Source organism: Salvia splendens, chromosome 20 (genome assembly GCF_004379255.2).
Source record: "Salvia splendens isolate huo1 chromosome 20, SspV2, whole genome shotgun sequence".
Classification (NCBI taxonomy): Eukaryota; Viridiplantae; Streptophyta; class Magnoliopsida; order Lamiales; family Lamiaceae; genus Salvia; species Salvia splendens.
In genome coordinates, this window is record NC_056051.1 from 996,144 (window position 1) to 1,016,746 (window position 20,603).

Sequence of the window (20,603 nt, forward strand, 5' to 3'; positions counted from 1 at the left end):
TATTTCTACGTTGAAACTGCATCAAAATGTGAGACCTACTTAACAATTATGGTAAAAAAATGAAAGTTGATAATTAATAGGGGATGAACGACAATGACAAAAGTGGATGGTTAATAGGGGACATAGGGAGTATTAAATAGTGATTTTATTCCAACCTACACAAAACTCAAATTTAAAAGCATATTCTCTATCTCCTCACTTTTTATACTCACAAAACTCAAATTTTAAAGCATATTCTCAATCCACTCACCTTTTATACTCACAAAACCTCAAAAAAGAGATTTAATTAGGTTTCTTTTGGGGAAAACCCAAAAACAGGTATATCTTGCTCAAAAACCAAAATGAGATGGATTTTGCAGTACCGTTGAAACTATTCCCTATCTATTATGGGTTTTTTTTCCATAAAGAAAATGATTCGAGTAACATAGGATAACCAAAATAGAATAAGACTCACCTAAATTGAGGCGGAGGTAGAAAGTTATAAACCTTATTAATTAATATTAAATCAATATCAATACCATTCACTGCTCCTACAATGGGGTGCTTATATTCATATAATATAATTTGGCTAATATGACTGATATCATTTCATGTAGTCATGAAATGGATATTGGACTTTTAAAATAAGAAAACAAAGTTCTTGAATATATGTATGCATAAACATGGCATAAAATCAGACATTATTATTAAGCTTCATGAATTACAATAAAGCCTCTCCAAACCCCTTAGTTGAATTCTTGATCCCCCTATATTATAAAACTGCAAATCGGTAGCATCAGAGGCAGTCAATCCCTCATGTTTTCCACGGAATGACTGTTTCTGATGTTACATCCCCATGAATTTCATTTGGTGCTAAAACCCTCCTCCTAAAGCCGCCGGAGACCAGTAGTCGGCGCCGGTCTCGTTTCCCACATTTTGAGTGCAAGATATGGGAACCAAACACAACCCTCTACTTCTCAAGTCCTTATGAGCCCCTTCACTTTGTGACTCCTGCAACATGTTTATCAATGGGGCATTAGACCTATTTAATTTGGTGTTAATTCACATTTATATTCTATTCCATAAATTGATTGCAATACATGCCTATATATGCCTATGATTTGAATTGCTAAAATATCCTTATTTATGTTCTATATCCTGTATTCTCACAGATTATACAAAAGATTATTTTGCAAGAATCATAAAAAGAGTCATATATTAAGTATCTTATAACATAACACATAAAGAATAAAACCTATTGTTCTTTTTACTATATGGAGATCATGATAGAATAAAATAAATTGCAATATTAATCAATCTTTGTTAAAATAGTTGAGAAATACTATACATTTAGCTACATAAAGAAATTAATTGAATTAAGTTTGCAGCTTTATACTATCTTGTTTTTCATGTGATTATATTAACTAATCATCATCTTTAATTATTACAAATGACTATCATAGAAAAAGCTGAATGCATCTTCTAAACAATACTATGCTTTACGAATTCAAATTAATCATCTTTTTAAAGAAGTGATTGATCCAATAAAGCATGCACGTACCTCTTCGGGAAATAAACAATTCCTTTCTTGAACCTGTAAAAGAATAATTATTTTCTTGATTAATAATAATTTTTTTATATAAATGTTGTGTGGGTTAATTTGATTATTATTCAAAGACATTCCCATTCCCATTCCCATTCCCATTCCCAATACATATTATCCCTGTCTGAATGTTTGGTGTATCAGTGTCCGAAAAATCTTGGTCGTGCATTGGAAAATGTGAAGAATTTATATACTTACAGAATGTTGAGGATGATGACTTGTACCTACTGATGCATTGCGCATGTAGGGAGAGCTTAGTGCCTGCAAATTCACAAATTCAAAAATTCACTTTCATTTTCAAGAAAATTCCACTTTGGACAAAAAATAGAAATTTACAAATTTGACAACTAATACAATAATAAGAGGTGTGATTTGTTAATAACTTTCCTAACTTGTTAGCTCTGCTGATCCATCGATGCAATGTATTAAAAATATCAACACGATAATATTGAAATGTTAACATAAACTTAGTTGATATTTTAATACATGTGTTAAAATGGCAACACAAATTTATGTTGACATTTTTTATACAATGTATTGATAAGTTAGTAAGTTAATAATTTTAAAAAATTTAGCATTATAACGCAAATCATAAAAATAATTAGTAATAAAAATTAAAATATGAGATTGAATAGGACATGACATACCTCGATCTGGCCTTGAAGGAATCTAATGTAGCCAATTGCTTCTGACAGAACAGAAGCAGTGTCAGTCTGCAAAAGAGAAACATGCCTCCAAAGTCATGTTTATGAAAGCCATCTTTTCTTGTCAAAAGACAATTGCTCATGCCCTAATATCTATGTTGTAGTACAACACTAAAGAAAATTATTTTTTCTTTTGCTTTTTCCTTTGTGAATTTGGTAATTAATTAGTTGCAAAGTCCTGATATAGAGAAGTTTTTCATTATGGGTTTTAAGCTAAAAAAATTCAACATCATGATTCCTTCTGCCCAAAGATATTAAGAATTGTGTAAGAGTTTAATTTGTACAGTTTTCAAGAATTGTTTTACCTTGCCAAAAGGGGAAACAAGTTGGTGAAGTGCTGTTATTCTATCTCCCAATTTCTCCTTTCTCACCTGCACATAAAATTGAGATTAATTATAAAAATGTAAACCCCATGATTTCTTGTTTGGAGTGAGAAATTGAGATTAGAAAACAAAAAATCCCATAATTTACCAACCTTGAGAGCTGGTTGGGCTGAAGAATGTTGAACCCTTGCCTTCTTAGATGCCCCACCAGTAATAGTGCTGTTACACTTTTAACAAAGAAACAAACAATCAATTAAACCATGGGAAATAAAGGAAAAAGGGGAAAAACCGTTCATTTTTTTTAGAATTAGCAATGATTATTAAATGTTGTAATTATGAGTTATAGGACCTATTTAATTTTTTTCCGATACCGGTATACTGAAAAAATATGTTTCGAGCACGATGCACGATTATAATTGCTTGTAAACAATAAACTCTATAATTCACCTTTACCGAATGCGAGAAGAAGTAATTTTATCGCTATTTCGATATTAAATGTTTACTTTTTTTTATGTTTTCAGACACTAACCTCGGATGAATGGTCTTGGCTATGGAGGTGGTTCTTCCCCTCCGGCTCCGCGGCAGCGGAGAAGTTGAAGATGTTGTTGCTAAGAGATGTGACGCATGAAGTTGGAGAAGAGATAGGCATGACTTGATGGTGGTGAGGCCATGAATTTTTTTGGACTTCATCATCATAAATTTGGCAACTTGAAGATTGAGCTGATTCTTGCTTCACATCAACACTTTGATAACTTGGATTCAAATTCATCACTTGATCTTCCCAATTCTCCATCTTCTTTTGTTGATGGAAGAGGCCTCCTCCAAATCTCTCCTCTTCTCCTCCTCCCAATCCACCCCTAACAAAATCAATTTTCAAGTGTGAATTAAATTAAATTAAATTAAATTAAATTAAACTAAACGGTATTTAATCAGAGATGAAGAGAGAATTACAGAAGCAATTGGCTCCAAGATCTAACTGGGAATTCTTGAGAGGGATGTTGAGGATCAGCAGAGGAAGTGGTTGAAGATGGATTTGAAGAATTGGAAGCATAAACAAATTGAGATTGTGGATGCATGCCAATATTCATGCTCCACGAATTAGGGTTTCTAGCCATCATTTGTTACTTCAACAAACAATATAAGGTGAAAAATATCTGAAGATTTTTAACTAAAAACATCTCATTGCATCTACTTGTTTGAGCTCTTGGTTGAAACTTTTTTTTTGGGGGGAGAATTATGCTTTCTTTCTCAAGAGAAGATAGGTTGAAGAAAGGCAATGTCATTGTCAACACACAAGTAATTTTATACTTGTGGGGTTGGAAGGGAAAGGGAGCGATATTTGTTTTTTTTCAAAAAAAAAAGAAAAGAAATAGTGAATTATTATATAATATTTTCTCACTCTCTCTTGATTCTTGCTTTAACTTTATTATAAAGTGGGACAGAAAAAAAGCTGATGGGGAGTGTTTCCAGGCCAAAAAAAACAATTTCTCGTGGAACTTATTTCCTTGAATTGGGGTGGAAACTAGCATTGTTTTTAGATAGGATAGGAATTAGGGTTAGGTTCAAATTGTATAACAATGTACTGCAATGTCTCTTTTGTCACACTCTACTCCTCTACGCATTCTATTTTTATAGTACTATGTGGAAATGGAAATTGATTGGGTAAACATATACTCCCTCCATTCACCATTTAAAGAGAGCCATTTTCGATTAAGCATAAGTTTTAAGAAATTGTTTGACTTTGTGAAGAAAAGTAAAGAGAGAAAGTGAGTGGAATGTGGAACCTATTTTTAGTATTAGGTTTATAATGGATTATGAGTGTAAAAAGTTAGTGGGATGTGGGGCCCGCATAATAAAAATATAATAAAGTAAATAATTTTATAAATTGTGGACAACCCGAATTGAAAAAAATGACTCTTTAAATGGTGGAAAGGAGTAGTACGTAAATTTTGGAAATACCAGTTTATCCCTTTTTAGTTTTTACTCAAGAAAATAACAAAAAAATATATTAAAATGCAGAAAAATAATTATTTAATGATTTTAAGGACTCAAGAGAACTATTCAAGGAATTTGTTCTGTTGATGGATTCTTCGATTATAACCAGAGGATTCCAAAGAAAAACAATTCAGAATTTTCTATGGATAAATTCTTAAAAGTAGAAGTAAAGGTTCTTGTATAGAATGAATTCCCTCTCTCTAAAATTATGTGTGCATTTTTTTCAATTAAGTAGTAATTTTTTTCATTCTCACTTTTAACCATCCCTAGCTGGATTTCTATCTTTGCTTTTATAGTTCTTAGCACATATTCGTGCAATTAAGACACCTAAATTATTACAAGATGATGCATAAAACAATAAAGAAGAATCAATAGCATTTTCTCGAATGCAAGTCAATCCAGACCACATATCAATAAAGATATTTTAATTACATGGATTTCTAACAAAATAAGGATGCACAGTTTTTATTTGATAATTGTTGGTCCTTTATTTATACATGCATTAATTTATTTGTACTCATTTCATATATTTTTTAAAAAGACTTGAGAGAGTGCTATCAATTTTTACACCATCAGATGAAATATGTTGTAATAATGTTTACCAAAATTAAAAAAACAATGATATTCAGTTTGAAACTACATAATATTGGGTAGGATTAGGTTTTGAGAAGAATTGAAGAAAAAGTTGTAACTTTAGAGTTTAGTGTGTATGTTGACAGTCATTTTCTTGTTGACTTATGGATTAATAAACAAACAGCAAAAAAGTTGTTGCTAATCTACTGTGTCTCTTTTCATATAAAGGAAGAATAATCTTTATAGGATTGGTAGATTATTCTAATCATTTCCAATTTAAAGCTATAGCTTTTAATTTTCTATTACAATGAAATAGTTGTACATTTTAGTAAGGAAGTGGGTGGTACTAAAAATTTTGTTACAGCCTTACCTATAAATAATCCTATCATTATTAATATATTTTTTGGATTTAATAACCAATATTCAAGTAATATTAAATAGAATTACATGAAAAAACTTAGTATAACAAAGTTTTCTCCCCTTTGGCCACAGCTACAATATTATTGTGAGTTAAATTTTTATTTATTTAATAGTTCTGTCAAAATACATACACCGATATTAATTTGTGTGAATTACAACAAATGAGAAAACGAATGAAGATTCTTGTTTATTTTTTCTGAAATTGCAATATTAAATTTGTAATTATCTCTTATTTATACTAGCTAGGAAAAGGAAAAGGCTCATGTTTCGTAATCATGAATTTTGTTTCATTTTCAATAAATACTTGGAGGTTAGCTGAAAGTCAAATTATGAAGGAATATTTGTATATATTAATAATTGATAGATTGCATACATCCACCTAGTATCCGCAATTGAAGTAGAAAAAAACAAGTTAGTTTTAAATTAGATTCTAACTGCAAAATAGTCATCGAACAATGCTTAGGGTATCCATAATGGGGGCGCCCTATGACGCGCCACGTCAGCAGTTTTATCCTCCTACCCCCACCTGCAATGGGACGCCCTTTGCATTTTATTTTATTTGAATATTTAAATAACAAAAAATTGGGAAAAAACTTCATTTCATATATAAAAATTAATACATTACAATATGAATTTAAAAAAATACGCAAACTCAACGACGGCGGTTACAGGCCCACACTTCTTCAATCATGCCGTTCATGAGTTGTGCATGGACTTGTTGGTTGCGCATTGAGGCCTGTCTAGCTAGAACCTCGTCGAAACTCGATGGTCGGGCAGTTGTCATTGCATTGCTCGGCGAAGAGGGTGGAGGAGTTGAGGACGTTGATGTCGTTGTTCGACCCGGCTACGCCGAAGTACGCATGCCAGATCCAGAGCCGATGGTCAGCGACGGCTTCGAGGATCAAAGTCGGGTGGCTGCCCTTGTATCCACTAGTGAATTGGCCTCTCCACGCCGTCGGACTATTCTTCCACTCCCAGTGCATATAGCCGATGCTCCCTAGCATCCCAGGAAAGTCGTGCACTGTCTCGTGCATCTTCATCAGGCCCAGGCAATCAGCGGCAGTCGGCTTGCGCAAATATGTGTCGCCGTAGGCCTCCACAACTCCCCTACAAAATCTCTTCAAGCACTCCCGACCTGTTGTCTCCCCGACGTGGAGGTACTCGTCGAAAATGTCCGTTGTGGTGCCGTATGCCAACTGACGGACCGTGCACTTTTGCAACGGTGTAAGGCCGGGTCTGCCGATGCCGTCTTCCCGATACGTGAAGTATTCATCACGTGACGACTGCATCTAAGGCTACCGAGGTCTCCGAGTGCGAACTACCCGACTCCGAGGAACTAGAACTAGTGGTGTCATCGTGGTGGTTCATTTTGGTATGTGAGATAGGTAGAAATGTGAGAGAGGAGCGAAACGAGAGAGGCGAGATGTTCGTATGAACAAGTGAATGAGAAACGAGGTTTAAATAGAAAAAAAAATAAAAAAACACGTGGCATCGTCCGCCGATCCGACAATGGGGCGCCCGATGGCGCGGACGATGGCCTATCATCCGCCGAGCCCACAATGGCGCGGACGATAGGCCATCGTCCGCGCTTCAACCGCGGACGATGCATCGGGCGTGGGCGTATATTTTAATTGTTAATCGATTCAGTTAGATTTTAGAATGACAATTGATTTTATAAATAATTGAAAATTTTGATTGATATTAGTCTCAATAGAATAAATGCAGTATTTATTTTAAGTTCAATTGAGTACTTAAGATCATCCACAATAGTGGACGAACAGACGAACGAGCGACCGGCTAGTGGTTCATCTTTTTCGTTCGTCCACTATTGGAGTCGGCTAACGGGTGACGGACAAGCGTTCATCCGCGGTGGATGGGTGTTAGCCGATCGCTCGCTGAAAGCTCGTCCGCTATTGTGGCGACACGACGGACGAGCGATCGGCTAACGCTATTTTTTATTTTGTATTTTTTTGAATTACTATGTTAATTTTTTATTTTAATGAAATTATTATTGCACTTTCTTCGTCCGTATTCGCGTTGAATTTTTAATTCCGTATTTGTGAATTTGTTTTATTGGCTAGGGCGTCGGCTAGTCCTAGTGCTATGCTATTATTGTGTTGTGGTTAGTCCTAGTGATGTGGTTGTATTGTGGTCAGGGCCGTCCCGACAAAATCAGAGGCCCTGTGCAAAAATCTAAAATGAGGCCTACCACTATAGAAAAAAAGACAATGCATTTTAAAGCTATATGATAATTAAAGAAAAAAAGACAATGCATTTTAAAGAAATATACTATAGAAAAAAAGATAAATTGATGCGTTGCGCTGCTCCCAATCGCAATGGCCGACGATGGCAGGCGCTGCAGAAGCGATCAACGATGGCTCTGGTGAGCTGGTCCCTGTTGCGGCGTTTGTCGATGAGGAACACCGAACACGAACAGGCGGCTCCCAGGTCTACGATCGGGAAAAGAAACCGATCAGAATTGGAGTCACGGTGCTAGAAAAAGGCCTGAGCGTTGCTATACAAGAGAAATAGCTTTGTTGGGCTGAAAAAATAGGAATACATGTATATGGGCTGAAATATTTCAGAGGCCCCTGAAAATTGGGTGCCCTGTGCGGTCGCACAGGCCGCACGGGCCAAGGGACAGGCCTGATTGTGGTTAGTCCTAGTGACGTGGCAGATGGTGTTTTTGGTTAGTCCTAGTGCTAGGCTATTGTGGATGCTCTAAGGATTTAGGTTAATCTCCTATTCAATTATAGAATAAAGTAAGATTGAGTTTCTTTAAATATTTTTTTTAAAATATACTCATTTTATGTGGGATGTCCCAAAACGGAATACGAGTCATTTATTATAGGATAGAGTGAGTAATTTTTACTCTCTCTGTCCCATAAGAATATGCAACTTTAGTTGAGTACACGTTTTAATGCACAATTGGTAAAGTAAGAGAGAATTAGAAAGAAAAAGATAATTAAATTATTGTTGGAGATAGGTCCCCCACCTCATTAAAGAAAAGGTTTTTAAATTTAAAAAATGCATATTCTTATGAGACGGACTTAAAAAACAGTGCATATTCTTGTAAGATGGAGGAAGAATTTATTATCAAATTAATTTAATTACAATACATAATTAAGAAAAAAAAGTGAAAAAGAAAGTAAGATTGTGTAAGAAATGCTTTTTAGTGCTCTTGTGTTATGAGTGCAATATTAAAATGCTTAAAAGTAGTCATGAGATCCATAAATAATATTTCCCTCCGTCTGCCGTTATGAGTTCCATCGGCACATGTTTTATGAAATGTAAAGGAAAGTGAGCGACGAAAGATACTAGTATATGTGGTTCATTTTCATATATTAATTTAATAATAGACTGTGAATGGAATGAGTTAGTGGAAAATGAGGTCTACCTACCATTTATAGCAAAAAAGTGAACCGAGATTCATAATGGTGAATAAACCAAAATGGTAAACCGGAACTCCTAATAGCGGATGAAAGGAGAAGAATGAATTATCAAAGAATCGAGAAGTTTGGTTACATTCTAGTCTGCAATTTTAAAAATCAGTTTTATATACTAAGAAATTTGAATTTACTCTCAATCATTCCATGACAAAAAAAATAGGAGAAATTATACACCCCCTCCAAGGAAAGATGACCTCTTCCTTAGGCGGCACAGAATATTATATAAATTAATTTTTGTGTGTTGAGTGGAGAGAATAAAGTAGAGATATAATGTTTCTATTTTTAATAATATGTCATCTTAAATAAGCCAAAAAGGAAAATGGGTCATCTTTGGTGAGACGGTAGAAGTACTGTATAAGACGGCAGCCGAGAAATCATATGTACATCATTCATAAACAGAATGTTGTTTAGTAAAAAGTATCGTGAATATATTACACAGTGACAACCGTATTTTTGGTCATGGAATAATTGAATAAATCCAAATTTCACAATTTTCCCACTAGTTTTAAAATTATAGGACCGACAATAATTTGACCAAACTTCGTAGTTTACTCAGTAACATGTGATAAATAGTGTATAAATGGAGTGTTCCTTAATATCCTGTCAATGCCTCTGCAAAACTACCATTTGATTAAGACAAGTATTGAAAGTGAAAGACTGATAGAACATGATTTGATTAAATTTTCATCAACCAGATGGAGTACTTTTCTTTATAAACAAATCTATACTTCTTAAATTCCAACACCATACATGATTATAATTTGTGCTTCACCATTTCCTTCACCTGGTGCAACGCTTTCAGCGAGTTTCGTTGGGGACAGAGTCCCCATGTCGTTGCATTGCAACAACGGGTTCGCTGCACCTGGAGCACCGGAAAGACATGGACGCAGAGCATCTTGTTCGAAGACAGTAGTAGCAATACCTGACAGTAAGATCCATGGTAAGGAGAGGCTTTTCTAGAACTCGCTTAAAGATTGACGTTGGCAACGTCTGAACGTGGACGTGCATAAAGCATTAGACAAGGATACAAAAACGAATTACCTGTGTTGACACGGAAGAGCTAAAAATGGAGTGGTTGGAGTCGCCTGGCAAATGGGGCATAAAGCATCATCCCCTTCTGAGTTTGAAGATATATCTTTTGAGAATGGACGTAGAACTTTCCTGAGGGACGACGAATTGAGAAGTGGAAGAAGCAACAACAACATTTCCTGCACATATGCCATGTTTATTCCATCATGAGTTGAGCGGATAAAAGAACGAGATAGGACAGATAGCCTAGTTCACATTTGAGCACAGTACAGCAACTTGTTAACTAAAATCATCATGCCAAACAAGTTCGACACAACTAAGTTCACCAAAAAATCTTCGCTGTTTGGATGAAGGGAAATGGAGTACACAAAATTTTAAACAGAAGTTAGTGTAAAGTTCCACTAGGAAGGGGAAGCCGGGAGGGTGTGGAAGGGCATATAGCATCTTAACAAAAATGTTTCCGAAACTATACTTGCAAGAAATGATGAGATGATTTACCGAAAATTCATTCCACACCAACTGGCGGTTCATGTACTCAAAGCTCACAGATCGATTCATATTAGGACTTCCATAGACAAGTCTTGCTCGCAAGGCTCTCTCAATAAGACTCCTATACCTGCATAAAGGTAAGACCAATTACTACAAAGATACGATGTTATTCACGTACCAAAGCAGATAAAAGCAAAAATATTTTTTTAAGTACAAAAATAATACAAAGGCTTCATAAGACTGATTACCTTCCTGTCAAAAGGAATATGAGTAGGTTTCCGAAGGATGCGGCCTTATAAAATCCTTCTATGCGTTGTAAGAGAAACCAACTCCGCCGAGCTAGTGATCTCTTGATAAAGAAGAGATGATTAGAACACTACCTTTTCAATGAGGGCTGGTTAACATTTATTTGGGCAAATCCGTTCAGATTCAAGTACATTATGTATCATCTGTACTGCATATCTTGCAACAACTACATAGCACTATAATATAATCTTGCAGAGAAAAGAAGCACCTGCTCAGTGTCACCCCATCTACGGAAAGCAGAAAACGATTGAAGTCGGGCCCAAATGTACTGACCACCAACCGTTGCTATACAGTACCATATCTTCTGAGAAACAGTTAATCCTGGCCCCTCCAGCCCCATTCTAACTATAAGAATGCATACAAAAGCAAAGTGTAAAGCTTGAACATTAAAGGAAAAGATCCACAATTTCATAGAGAACACCAAGGATATACTAAACAAAATTTAATAATTATCTTATTATCATAATTGTAAGATTTCAATATATTTCAAATGCCTCTCCTCTCTATTCTCGAAGACACAAAGGTACTATCATTTAAAACAGTTACAGAATATGCATTATATCAAAATGGGATGAAACATGGACCCTTGAATTAATGAACAATTTAACAGATACTAAAAGAAAATTTATAAGCCATTGTTTCAAAGTGGAAATAGGATATAAGGCTTTGCTAGCTAGTAGAATTTTGAATTAGTCAACGAAGCTGCTATTTTACTGCTACTTTTACAATTATGCATGAATTAACGTCATAAGGTTTTGCAAAAAGATTTTCTGAAGTTAATATTTAGGATATTTTCCTAAAACATAGAAGAAGGGTCTCTGACTCTCTCGTAACACATTTATACTAGTAAACAATGCAAAACAGAGAGCCAAAAAATGAAAGTAATGATTTTATATATATTCAACCATGTCGGGACAAATGTGAAAAAGATAACATGCACAGAGATAAGCTTCATTTCTTGAATAATCTCCTGCTTCCACTAACCAAATATAAGGTGTAGGTCAATATGGACGTATCTAAGCGGATACTACCAAAGGCACATCTTATTGATTTCCATTTAGTATGTACATATTTTCTTCCTCAAGGTATGGGCTTCTTTAACACATTTGTAATAACAAGTGCCGAAATAATTTGGCAGGTATGTATTCTATCTCATATGGTCATACCACTTCATGTACCCAGTTTGCTTAGACATCTCATCAGTGGTTCAGAATCAGTAAACAGCTCTTTTGAATAGATAAATAGGCTAATTTATTTTGTGACTTTGTCTATACTAAATCTAATTTTTAATCAGTGAATAATTGCAAGATTTTTCAATTGAATAAATAGTGTAAAGACAGTGCTAAGATCATCTAGATTAAGTCTTCCAAACTCTTTACTGATTCCAAAAATAGTAGTACTTCATTGCATCTTAAGGGGTCCATACACACCAGCAACATGCATAGAGTAAGTACTATGATTGCAAGTTACGCAATTTACACTAGCGAAACAATGATGATCATCAAACTTTAATTCATGATTGACATTGTAGGGCAGAAAGCGCACATGTTGCATTTATGAGTAGAAAAAAAATGAGGAGCACGTAGAGTCAGGTGCAAACATTTCAAGCTGAACAACTCATGTATTCTCATAATGTCATCCTGCCCAAAAATACTTCAAGTTGTTATTTGTTAATTACCCGGAACTTGCCTGAGCAAAAAGTTCCTTGTGATTTTTCATTAAATGGTACTGTGACTTACCATAACACAATTTACTTTATCCAATATATTTAAGCATTCAGTCACCAGTTTATAGCACATCTTTCATATGAAGTAAATATTATACAACCTAATCGCTATATAAGGATGATGAGAACAACAGATTAACTGCCAGAAGAAGAAAACAAGTAAATAACCACTGACCTTTTACCCTTGGCTCAACTGCACGTTCATCCCTATACCTCAAGTTCATGAGAGCATTACCAGGTGTAGGCTTATCAACCCATATCGAAAATCTCCATATAAGAAACTCAAGAAATGCATTGAGTTCAGGCTCGTATTGGAATAGCATTCCTGGCTAACCCCAAAAAAGGGAATGTAAATCAAATGCCTGTGAACTGCCAATTAATCATAAAAGCTTCTGGTCCAAGAAAACATGATTAACAGAATGATGTTTACCTTCAGCAAAGAAAAAACTTTAACCAACTGTTCTTTCAACATAGCCGACATTTCAACGTCAAGCCGTCCAGCATCTACCTGATTAACTCTAGATATTTCAACTGGGATCATCTCCTGTCAGAACAACCACAGAACCACAATTGCAAAATGAGGGCAAAAGCTAGGTGCATCCCAGAAGGATAATTTTTACTAACCAGTTTCCTCTAAAAACTAAAAAACAACTCAATCAACATATTCTACCCCTCTCACTAACAACCGAACTAATAAAGATTGAATCTTTCATACATCAATCAAGCCCAATATCTTCAAATTTCAGATGCTAGGTTGAAGATTGGTTAAATATTCAATTTCCCCAAAACAATCAACCGACCAAAAGTAAAAGCGTTAACGCAATTTCACAATGAAATACAAAATTCCATCAATTTAGCTAATGAATTCTATCACACTCCCCTCAAAAATTGAAAAATAAAAGCACGAAAATCAATTACCGTGGGAAGAGATTTCCATTGAGGAATTAGCTTCAGATAAGTGTGGAACCACGCATCCTCCGGCGGCGGAGGATTGGCAGAACTGGCGCTGGTAGACGAAGACGACGAAGCTAGGGCTTGTATATCCATTATTGAATTAGCTAGTTTGAAATTTCTTCTTCTTTTTCCGATAATAAATGATTGATTTGGTGCGTTTGGGAGCTCTGCAGTTGCACAATCGCTGCTGCTGCTCTTCACCACCAAGTTTCTGCTTGCTAAATTTTAGTTCACTTTATTTCCATTTATTTTGCTCTCTATTCATTAAAAATAACTTTGAAAACAACCCAAAATTTAATACTCCAATACTATGCAATTAATCGAATCAAAAAATAACTAAAGCAATATTAGTAAAAAATGAAACTCACAACTATGCGTAGTAATGTTTTAAAATATAGAAAAGAACGTATTTAAAATGAACCTATAAAAATTAAATTTACTACTCATAAACTCGTGTCTAAGTCATTAGTACAATATATAATTATAAATGAAAGAAATAATATGTCATGTTTGCACTTTATTTAGAGAGATGTATGAAGGGAGTGTTATATGGCTAACTCAATATTTAATTAGTACAATTAAATAATAGTCTTTAGATATTTAAATCAAGGGCTTATATCATAGCCCCAAAATATCAATATTATAAAAAACAAGTTAATTTACAATAAATTAATTGTAACTAATTTTTAAAAAATATCACATGACTTTAAAACGCATATAATTTTCTCGATTTAAATTATTTTTTCGCACAACATATATCAAATTAAAAATAATTTCATAAGGATTCTAACGAGATCTCACTTGCATATGTTCCAATGTCAAAATTTGAAATTTTTTTGAAAATTTGAAATTTTTTCGTACAACAAATGTCAATATAGTATATAAAATATGTCAACATAATACATATAAAATGTCATTCTTAAAGCAATGTACTGACAATCTCAAAGCATTGTGTTGATATTTTCAAAACACTATATTGACATTTTCATCCAAAACCCTAATTTGGTAGTTTTTTTTATCTATTTCGATTTAACTAATAAAAATGAAAATTACACGTGACAAATTTTAGACCACTAGATTTCTAAAATCCTATGGTCTTAAATTAGTTGTAGTTAGTAAATAAATAGAGAGTGAGTTAGCAATTGATCACTCCCCGAGACAATCTTCTTTATTGTAACACTATATCATTATTTTAGGCCATTAGATCTGAAGATCATGTGATTCTCAAGCTGTCACGTGATAACCTATTTTAATTAAATTAGAATATAAAAAAATGCTGAAGGGCAAAATCCGTATTATCTGGTTTCAGTCTGTTACCATATTGCAGTACTACTCTATGAATATTGCAGTGTTATGCGTCTGCATCATTCGTAATAGTTTTTTATCTTACCAGATTACAATGTTAATCTACGAATATTGCAGTATTACCAAGTAGTATTTGCAGTTACATATTACCAAATTCGTCTCTGATTTAAATTTTTCAGAATTGACTAATGTACCCATGCCTGCAATATCCAACAACACATAAAACTGCAACTCGAACTCTATTACATCAATTCAATCATAGGCGTCCATCTTATAGATCTAAGGGCTAGAATTAGTGGTATGTTGCCACTTTAAATATGATGACACCCTAATGCTCCCCTTTTGTACTTACTCCTTTCATTTTCTGCAAGCATTTTCAAAAAATAATTATAAATAATTAAAATAGAGAAATAATAAAATAAAAGAGAGAATAATGTAAATAAAATTCTTCTGTATATTATTCTTTTTCTTATTTTACTTTTATTCCACTTTTATTACTTTGTTATTATTTTTAAAAAAATAAACGCAGAAATAAAATGATTCCTTTGTTGTATAGCTTTTTTGTCAAAAATTATTACTTTACCCTCTCTCTCCTCTCTCTTACTTTATTTTCTCTTCTAATTTATTTTACTTTCTTAAATCTCGTACCGAAAATAAACGACTCAAGTAATGTGAGATTGAGGGAGTATATAAAAGTAGGATCCAAATGTCAATAATTTTTTCAACCCACTTTATATTACATTTCTTCAAATCCATGTCAAGTTAAATGGTGATAAATTATTGGGGAAAGGAAGTATTTTATTAACTAAAACACATAAATTATTAAATATAAAATGAAGGATTATTTTTAATAGCAATTTATTATACTATAACAATCATCATTAAGAGTGAAATTAGCTATAAAAAAGACGAGACGAGAGATTTCGGAAAAAGCGATTAAATCGCTGGCCTTTCAGAATTTGACATTAAATTCGCTGACATTTCAGAATATGAGATCGATACATGCGAATTTTTTGGAATAAGAGATTTTAGTTTTTTAATCTTTTTTCTCTTCTTTTTTTCCTATTATTTTCCTTTCAACATTTATCAAATGACCAAACTATCCAACTCAAATTTGGAAAAAACAATCGAAATTTCTGCCTCCTCCCTCCACTCCAGATGCGTCTCTTTCCCTACTCCACACCCGCGTCAACTCTATTAGAAAAAGATATGCAGATTGTGGAGTGAAGCTGTGCTCTTTATTATTCCTAGAACAATTAATTAATTAATTTCTTTCTTGAAGAATCAAGACAAAACAAAATGCCTAATCCCATTTCCTTCATTCAGTAATCTTGCACCAACCACACGTTCCACTACTCTAAATTCCACATCTCCGTCGTCTTCTCTCATTTTCGGATTTCCATTTTCAAAATCTCCATATTTCCCAATCCAAGAAGGAGCTTCACAATACTTAACAAATTTCTGTAATGGAAGCACAATCATGTGCCAAAGTTTGAGTTTTGATGAAGTATCTTTGTCTGACTGGTGTAGCTGGTTCCTTACTCTCGTGGGGTTTTCGATTTCAGCAAAATATTAGCTGCTTTTTGATTTTTCCTTCTTCATTATGTCGTGCTTCGTTAAAAAATTTTAATCTTGATTGTTCTTGTTGTGTATCTGTGAATTTTTGAAGCATTTTGAGTAGATTGTTTTTTACATGTTGGATAGTACAAAACTGATTGTAGTCTTTGTGTATATCCGAATAGTTTTAGATAGTTTGATTTCTTATCCATTTTCAACTGTATTTTTTTTCAAATATTGTACTCTAATGTGATGATCAGAGTTTTCTTGGTGAGTAGATTTTTGCGGCAGGTCCGAAGTGGAGGCTGTAGCAATTTCGATTGTTTCTTTAAAATTTAAGTCTAAATTTGAGTTGGATAGTTTGGTAATTTGATAAATGTTGGAAGGGAAATAATAAGTAAAAAAGAGAAAAAAGATTAAACAAAATAAAAATCCCTTATTCTGAAAAGTTCGCATGCCTCGATCCCGTATTCCAAAAGGTCGGCGAATTTAATGTCAAATTCTAAAATGTCAGCGAAATGAATCATTTTTTTCGAAATATCTAAAAAAAAACGGCAGAATAAATAATAGTGCATCGAGATTTAACTTAACCAGGCCAACCCATTAGGTTGTGGGTCAGGCCTATTTGACTTGCGGGCTAATTATGCCGGCCCACGAATTTTGAGATGCACAAATATCCCTATTTGTATTATAGTTCCATTAATGGATTTATTTCAAATATCAATATTTTTTAAAATGGTAGTGATTATTATAACTGTTTTTTTGATAATTCAAAAAATTATACTTAAATTATGTTTGGACATAAGATTATAATTATACTCCATCTGTCCCATTAAATATGAAATCTTTGGTTGTCACCATCGAGTTTTATGTAGTGTTGTTTTGTGAGTAAATAAAGTAAGAGAGGAGAAAAAGTAGAGATAAAATTATTTATATTTTAGGAAATATTTCATTTTTAATGGAACATGGTAAATATTAACCTCTGAATTTATAATTAAAAGACAAATCTATTCTATTTTTTGAAGTGGGTTTTCTCTTCTCTACCTCAAAATCTGTTTTTCCGATACTCCTCGCCAATTTCCCTATTGTGAGGTCAAACAATTTCCACATTGGAGAATAAACAAGAGTTGCAAGCATATATAAAGGCTATCCCAATTTCATTAGTACGAGGCCTTTTGGGGAGTACCCCAAGAGCAAAACCGCGAGAGCTTTGCCCAAAGCGGACAATATCATATTAATGTGGAGTTCGGATGTGCACCACCGATCCCCCAACACCTAATACTAGTAGTATAAGATTATTTTAAAATATCTGATTTTTCGATCAACCATGTTTAACTTCATCTTCGCTCGTCATAGAAACCTTTCTCAACACTTGACAGTGCCTTGGGTTTTAGTCCAAAACTCGTACTCCAAAGCTCGATTGTCAATACAGAATCTCAGAATTCAATTCATACACAAATCTGAACAATTGGAACCAGGTGTAGTCACTGTGAAGTCTGTGATAACTCAGAATTCAATTCATACACAATACACAATCTCAGAATTTAATAATGCCAACTTTGAGTAGCTAGGTTTTCTTATGGGATTCTTGGTAAATTATAAAATTTTAAAATATACAGTATAGTATCATTTAATTAGTGCTTTAATCCTATGAATTTGTTCCATGTCGGAGTGTTAAATGTATGACTAATTCATTTCTATGTCTATGTTCTAAGGTGAAGTATAATAAGAGTAGTTTTTAGAGATTTGATAAAATTATGTAAACATTCGGCATTTTATCCTCCTACACTTTCACCTGCAGTGGGACGCCCTATAAGCCGCCTTAAAGGGCGCTCTAAGTATTTTTTTTTATTTTAATATTTAAATAAATACAAAAAATTGGGAAAACCTTCATTTCATTTATAAAATTAATACATTACAATACGAATTAAAAAAAATACGCAACTCAGCGACGACGGTTACGGGCCCACACTTCTTCAATCATGTCGTTCATGAGCTGAGCATGGTCTTGTTGGTTGCACATTGAGGCCTGTCTAGATAGAACCTCATTGAAGCCCGTCGGTAATCCTCGAGCGGGGGGCGCGGTCGCCGTGCTGGAGGAGCTAGATGCACCTTCATCATCGGTCCAATCGGTGATGCTCCCACCTTCATGTTCGACTATCATGTTGTGCAAGATAATGCACGCATACATGACATCGGCGAGGACTTCCGTGAACCAGAGACGCGTCGGCCCTTTCACTATTGCCCACCGTGATCGGAGCACACGAAATGCCAGCTCCACATCCTTCTGCGCCGCCTCATGCTTTTGCGAAAATAAAACTCTCTTCTCACCGATTGGGCAGCTGATCGTCTTCAGAAAAACAGGCCACCTTGGGTATATGCCATCAGCCAAGTAGTACCCCATGTGGTATTGGCGTCCGTTGGCAGTGAACTCGATGGCCGGGCGGTTGCCATTGCATTGCTCGGTGAAGAGGGTGGATGAGTTGAGGGCGTTGATGTCGTTGTTCGACCCGGCTACACCGAAGTACGCATGTCAGATCCAGAGCCGATGGTCAGCGACGGCTTCGAGGATCATCGTCGGGTGGCTGCCCTTGTATCCACTAGTAAATTGGCCTCTTCACGCCGTCGGACAATTCTTCCATTCCCAGTGCATACAGTCGATGCTCCCTAGCATCCCAGGAAAGCTGTGCGCCGTCTCGTGCATCTTCATTAGGCCATGACAATCTACAGTAGTCGGCTTTCGCAAATATGTGTCGCTGTAGGCCTCCACAACTCCCCTACAAAATCTCTTCAGGCACTCGTGGTCTGTTGTCTCTCCGACGTGGAGGTACTCGTCGAACATGTCCGCCGTGGTGCCGTAGGCCAACTGACGGAGTGCAACCGTGCACTTCTGCAACGGCGTAAGTCCGGGTCTGCCGATGCCATCTTCCCGATACTGGAAGTATTCATCATGTGACTCCAACGTCTGGACAATGCTGAGATAAAGGTAACGAGACATTCTAAACCGGCGGCGGAAAATAGTCGGGCCCCACCGTGGTTGCTCGGTAAAATAGTCTGCAACTAGACGTTCGTGAGCTGCGGCGTGTTCGCGGAGGACAAACGTCCGACGTCGAATAGGCCTGGGGATCTGCTCCGCCGCAGCCTCCGCCTACTCGCGCTGCATTTCGGCTAAGCATTCCGCCATTGCGTCTTGAACGGCTGCGTTTAAAGCTTGAGTCAAGGTCGGACTACCGCCCTCCGAGGAACTCCGTTCGTCGTCGTGGTTCATTTTGGTTTGTGAGAGATGGAGAAATGTGAGAGATGAGAGAAATGAGAGATGCGAGAAATGTTCGTACGAAAAATAGAATGAGAAACGAGGTTTAAATAAACAAAATTCGAAAAAAATAAAAACGCGTTGCATTGTCCGCGCCATCGTCCGCGTCGCCCACAGTGGGTGGATGATGGCGCAGACGATGCCCTATCATCCGTGGACTATCTGTCGGGTGAGGACGACTCATTGTCCATCATCCGCGCATCCACAGTGGCGGACGATAGGCAGCCCGATACCCCTCCCATATGATTAAAATACTACGTGTTGCGTACAAAATCAAGTGTAAGATATGATTAAAATACTGCGTGTTGCGTACAAAATCAAGCGTAAGATTAGTGATGTGGGCTGGAATCGTAGATCCACACGAAAATGATCAGATAAATGGAAAGTTGAGTGAGGAAGCTTCGAAAGTCAAACAAATCGTGGCGATGCAGAATTTATAACTGCACTATACCATTTTATTAAAATATTGATTTCCCTAAATCACACAATTAATTTATTTTAAAATGTGATACTCTTTGCTGGATGTTGATCCTACTCCTCAACGTTTCAAGTCATGCACCTATTGTTAAATGTTATAATCAAGACTGATCAATTATTAAAAAGCCCCCTTTTTTATATATTGTGGGGCCGGAAGACATTAGAAATGTAAGTAAGCCGATGTTGAACATTTTTAATATTGTTATAAAATAATCAATAATATTTAAGAGGGTTTTGATCTATACAAAACTAGATTTAAATATAAAAAAACAGAATAAAATCATATATATGACATAATTAGGTCATTGTTAGTTTATTTTTAGGTTATTCTAACAAAGGATGACCTAAAATGATCTTAACATGACATTAAACCCGAATTTTATAATATGACCTAAAACCGC

General features: G+C 35.2%; 2 protein-coding genes across 3 annotated transcripts; both read right to left on the minus strand.

Annotated features, from left to right (window-relative positions):
- Positions 1–624: 624 nt before the first annotated feature.
- Positions 625–3,866, minus strand: LOC121782958 (transcription factor bHLH68-like). The gene is made up of 8 exons (XM_042180971.1): positions 3,561–3,866; positions 3,139–3,466; positions 2,762–2,836; positions 2,592–2,657; positions 2,230–2,295; positions 1,781–1,843; positions 1,541–1,573; positions 625–990 (listed from the first exon to the last, which is right to left on the minus strand). The coding sequence occupies exons 1-8, from the start codon at positions 3,725–3,727 to the stop codon at positions 853–855; spliced, it is 936 nt and encodes a 311-aa protein (XP_042036905.1). The 5' UTR covers positions 3,728–3,866; the 3' UTR covers positions 625–852.
- A 5,823-nt stretch (positions 3,867–9,689) lies between these two features.
- LOC121782633 (peroxisome biogenesis protein 2-like) lies at positions 9,690–13,799 on the minus strand. 2 transcript variants are annotated; one of them, XM_042180563.1, is made up of 8 exons: positions 13,515–13,799; positions 13,027–13,140; positions 12,772–12,925; positions 11,079–11,215; positions 10,813–10,940; positions 10,574–10,691; positions 10,088–10,254; positions 9,690–9,968 (listed from the first exon to the last, which is right to left on the minus strand). In XM_042180563.1, exons 1-8 carry the CDS (start codon positions 13,641–13,643, stop codon positions 9,845–9,847), a joined length of 1,071 nt encoding a protein of 356 aa, XP_042036497.1. In that variant the 5' UTR covers positions 13,644–13,799; the 3' UTR covers positions 9,690–9,844. The 2 variants fall into 2 exon arrangements, with proteins under 2 accessions (XP_042036497.1, XP_042036498.1); XM_042180564.1 differs by having other exon boundaries at positions 10,813–10,913; positions 13,515–13,798.
- Positions 13,800–20,603: the final 6,804 nt, after the last annotated feature.

What these genes read in the sequence shown, in the direction of transcription:
- LOC121782958 (XM_042180971.1), bottom strand. Translation starts at nt 3,727, where the DNA reads ATGATGGCTAGAAACCCTAATTCGTGGAGCATGAATATTGGCATGCAT. An exon ending in CAGCCCAACCAGCTCTCAAG is followed by an intron (nt 2,658 to 2,761) that starts GTTGGTAAATTA and finishes TTTTATGTGCAG; the next exon opens with GTGAGAAAGGAGAAATTGGG. An exon ending in ATTGTTTATTTCCCGAAGAG is followed by an intron (nt 991 to 1,540) that starts GTACGTGCATGC and finishes AACATGTTGCAG; the next exon opens with GAGTCACAAAGTGAAGGGGC.
- LOC121782633 (XM_042180563.1), bottom strand. Translation starts at nt 13,643, where the DNA reads ATGGATATACAAGCCCTAGCTTCGTCGTCTTCGTCTACCAGCGCCAGT. An exon ending in GATGGGGTGACACTGAGCAG is followed by an intron (nt 10,941 to 11,078) that starts GTGCTTCTTTTC and finishes TTGAAAAGGTAG; the next exon opens with TGTTCTAATCATCTCTTCTT. An exon ending in GCTCTTCCGTGTCAACACAG is followed by an intron (nt 9,969 to 10,087) that starts GTAATTCGTTTT and finishes TCTTACTGTCAG; the next exon opens with GTATTGCTACTACTGTCTTC.